This window comes from Myotis lucifugus, unplaced genomic scaffold, assembly GCF_000147115.1.
Source record: "Myotis lucifugus unplaced genomic scaffold, Myoluc2.0 scaffold_2413, whole genome shotgun sequence".
NCBI lineage: Eukaryota > Metazoa > Chordata > Mammalia > Chiroptera > Vespertilionidae > Myotis > Myotis lucifugus.
Window position 1 is genome coordinate 14759 of NW_005873461.1, and position 3866 is coordinate 18624.

Below are 3866 nucleotides of genomic sequence, written 5' to 3' on the forward strand. Positions count from 1 at the left end.
AAATTACAGCTAATTTGCCTACAAACATCAGGTGGTCATAATAATCTGGCCACTCAGTGTATATATATATATTATTTCAAAAATAAACATTTTAAAAAATAGGACCAAATGGAAGGCCTCCTAACTTGCAATCACCTCCCTCACCCTCAGTTCCCAGTACAATCACTCATCCATTTGCAAAACGGCTCTGTCTGCAGTGAGAGAGACGAATGCTCCCCAAAGGCTCCAACTTGTGTGCTCATCACTGACCAGTGCAGAGCTGCCTCACAATAGGACCCAACACAGTGTTTCTGACACAACCAGACCAAACCTTTAAGCACTAAATCAAAGCAATGATTTTAATGCAGGAAATTTTAAATTTCAGAAGAGGACCTTCTTACTTAATCTCTGACCTGCAACAGATGATGGGGTTCATCTCTGATGCTGATTGGTTCTCAGTACTGAGATGATCCAATCCAGGAACAAAGAACAGAGTTCCTCAGTTGGTGTTTCTGGGGATGTGGGTGGAGAAGGGTCACAGTCCTCACTGAGTGAGACCCCCCTGCTCCCTGCCCCTGTCCTCTCTGAGCTCCAGCATGGTGTGTCTGCGGTTCCCCGGAGGCTCCTGGATGGCCGCTCTGATGGTGATGCTGATGGCACTGAGCCCTCCCCTGGCTCAGGCCAGGGACACTCCACGTAAGTGCACCTTGGGGGTGAGCTGTTGTCGGGGAGGAAGAAAGGGAATTAGCTTTGTCACCGTGTCCAGGCCATGTCCATTAGAAAATGGTGGCATTTTCCTCAGTGGCCACCTGCCTTTACCATATGGATCCCGATTCTTTCCAGCACAAAAGGGGCTGGTGCTCGCCACTATGAGATGTGCAAGGGGCTCCATGGATCTCAGCTGTTTCTTCTCACCTCGCCTCCAGTAAACCCTCCCCAGCCTGTGTCCCCTTCCATAGGGGCCTTGAGAGGATTGAGAAATAATGATCTCAGACTGATTCCCACCCAGTGCTCCATTTATTGTATTGAGTTATCCCCAAAGGAACATTTCTCTGGCATTTTATGGGGAGTCAAAGGAATTAGAGGGTCTCTCTTTGAGGATTCTGTGTTCTGTCCTCAGCAGAATCTGTGATGTTGGTGCCTCTCCCTACTATGTGAGATGACTCAAGGGGCGTCCCCACCATCTCCTTTCCTTTCTCCGTGAACCCCTTAAGACAGAAAAAAATCAGAGCAATAATTGCTTTGAAAAAAAATACCCCCGGTTTATGGGACAGAGAGCATGGACTCACCTGACATCAGTTCAAGTGCTGAGGAAGTGACATTGAGACCTGGATGATGAGAAGCCACCGTGAGAAGATCTAGGGGACAAGTGTCCCAGGGAGAGGGAGAGGGAGAGGCCACAGTGTGGGAAGGTGTTTGGGTGTTGAAGGGGCAGGAAGAAGGCTAGTGAGGCGGCAGCAAGCGAGCAAGTTGGGGAATGACATTGACATAGGAAGAGGCTGGGGGAGACGGGAGACAAACCATATTGGGCCCTGACAGGCGGGTAAGAAGTTTGAATTTTATCTGAAGAGACATGTGAACTTCTAAGGGTTACAGGAGATTTCACGTATGCTTATTAAAAACAATAATCCCAGCTACAAGGGGGGATTGGATTGCAGGATTCAGAAGTGGAGTTGAGGGCCCTTGAGGAGCATGGAAGAGCGCCCAGGTGACGGGCTTGGGCTTCAGTTAGTGTGTGCGGCAAAGGCAGCGGGAAAGGGGAAGTGAACAGATATTTCCACGACTCATTCTGGATGAAATGGGGAAGGAGTCACAATCCCTAAGGATTTTATCTTGGACAATATGAATAAACTTGGTGGAGCTGTGTGTTGAGATGGGAACAATTGTGTAAGAAGTAATTTGAAGGGGGTGGTTAGGAATGAATGTTTTATGTAGATTTGAAATGATTTTTTGACATTTTTTAAAAAATATATTTTATTGATTTTTTACAGAGAGGAAGGGAGAGGGATAGAGAGTTAGAAACATAGATGAGAGAGAAACATCGACCAGCTGCCTCCTGCACATCTCCTACTGGGGATGTGCCCGCAACCAACGTACATGCCCTTGACCAGAATCGAACCCGGGACCTTTCAGTCCGCAGGCCGACGCTCTATCCACTGAGCCAAACCGGTTTCGGCAATTTTTTGACATTTATGTGGAGCTGTCAAGAGGTCAGTTGGACACAGGAACCTGGAGTTCATGGCCGGCCAGGGCAGGGAGTGTTTGTGTTGGTGTCATTGACACATGTGCTGTGTTAAACTCCAGGGAAGTGGAGAAGGGGGAGGAGGAGGAGGAGAAAGAGAGAGAGAGAGAGAGAGAGAGAGAGAGAGAGAGAGAGAGAGAGAGAAGCAGAGGAGAAAATGCCAAAGGTGGAGCCCAGAGGACCAAGGTCCAATGAGAGCAGAGGAGACAGAAGGGGTGCAGTGTGTTGAGGGAAACCAAGAGAAAGTGATGTAGGGCAGTGAGGGGAAGTAGATTTTTCTAGGAGGGAGTAGCCAGATGGGTGAGAACCACTAGGAGGCAGGTAAGTGAGAAAATGCAGAGCAGTGAGCATTGAGTTTGGTGGACATGACATTCACAGACAGTGGAGTGTATGAGATGGAACCTGATTGGACTGTTTGAAGAGCTGAAGACGTGAGAGATGATTACAGGTGCCTCTGAGCAGCGACCTCAGGGAGACTGTGTGCTGGGCTCAGGGAGTCAGCTGGACCTAAAGCATAAGAACAAAGGAGCCTGAAGAGAACCTGGGGGACTTGAGAACCAGAGATGCTCAGTCATCAGCAAGGAGCCACGGGAGTGACCTTGAAGGCAGAGGTGACTGTTATGAAAGCCACCAATTCCACAGCCACCGTTTATTTGTGACCAGAGCAGACAGTCACCACCTGGGGATGAGGGTGGAGTCATGGACAAGACAAATCTGGTCCCTGTGGCATGGATCAGCGTCACAGTGGGCAGTTACTGTGCACCAGGCCTACATTTGAGTGTGTGACTCTCATAACCATCCTGTCTCACCTGCAGCAATTACAGATATAATCACCCATGGAATCTAATTCAGAGATGGCATTGCCTTCACCTGAGATGTGCCCCCTCCCCGACATACAGGGACCTTCCCCCACATCCTGTCACTCAGAGGCCCTGGCTCTGCCCTGATGGAACTTGGACCCTGTGGTCCCAGCTCCAGGCCCCCTTTCCTGCCATCTCCCTCCTGTGTGGATGCGCCTGTGGTTGGGTGTGATGGGCACTTTGGTGAATTCTAAGCTGCAGAGCAGAGGGCGATGCCCGGTTTCCTTCCTGGGTCCCGGGCAGCTGGGGCCTGGCACGAGGTCCCCTGCCCAGGTGGTGACAGAAGGAGGCCGGTGTGGGAAAGGGAGAGGCTGAGGGTGAGGGCGGGGGCTTCTAGGAGGAGGCAGTGATGGCACAGTCTTCGCCCAGCCTGGAGCCCAGAGCCCCACAGGAAGCCCAAAGGGTCCCAGTGGCTGAGGGTCCCAGGAGTCTCCCTGCCCTGCAGCCTCCCTTCAGCCCCAGATGAGGGGCCCCTGGATGCTGGCAGTGGGGGTGCTGGGGTCCTGTTGAGGAGGAAACTGGTCTTGCAAGGAGTCTCAGGCCATAAAAACTGTGAACAATGCACAGCCCTAGGAAGGTGGGGGGAGGTCATTATCACTGGCCCCAGGACAGATCGTTGGATATGGCCTGGGGACCCCCAATACCTTGGGGCCTTCCTGTAAGCCCACAAATGGGGGCAGAACCATATCTGCAAGACAAAGACTTCAAAAGGTTATATAAAGTGAAGCCTTCTGGGTGTTACTCATTCTGATTTGGAAATTATTCCCGGGAGTCCACTATTGTTA

The 3866-nt window shown here is 50.9% G+C and overlaps 1 protein-coding gene across 1 annotated transcript in view; it reads left to right on the forward strand.

Annotated features, from left to right (window-relative positions):
- Positions 1-504: 504 nt before the first annotated feature.
- Positions 505-3866, forward strand: part of LOC102441108 (HLA class II histocompatibility antigen, DRB1-4 beta chain-like) — a gene marked incomplete at its 3' end in the record, with an annotated part of 11140 nt that continues 7778 nt past the window's right edge. Inside the window, exon 1 of the mRNA XM_006108474.3 lies at positions 505-675. Within this exon, the coding sequence (XP_006108536.1) occupies positions 576-675 (100 nt within the window). The remainder of the gene's footprint in view (positions 676-3866) is intronic.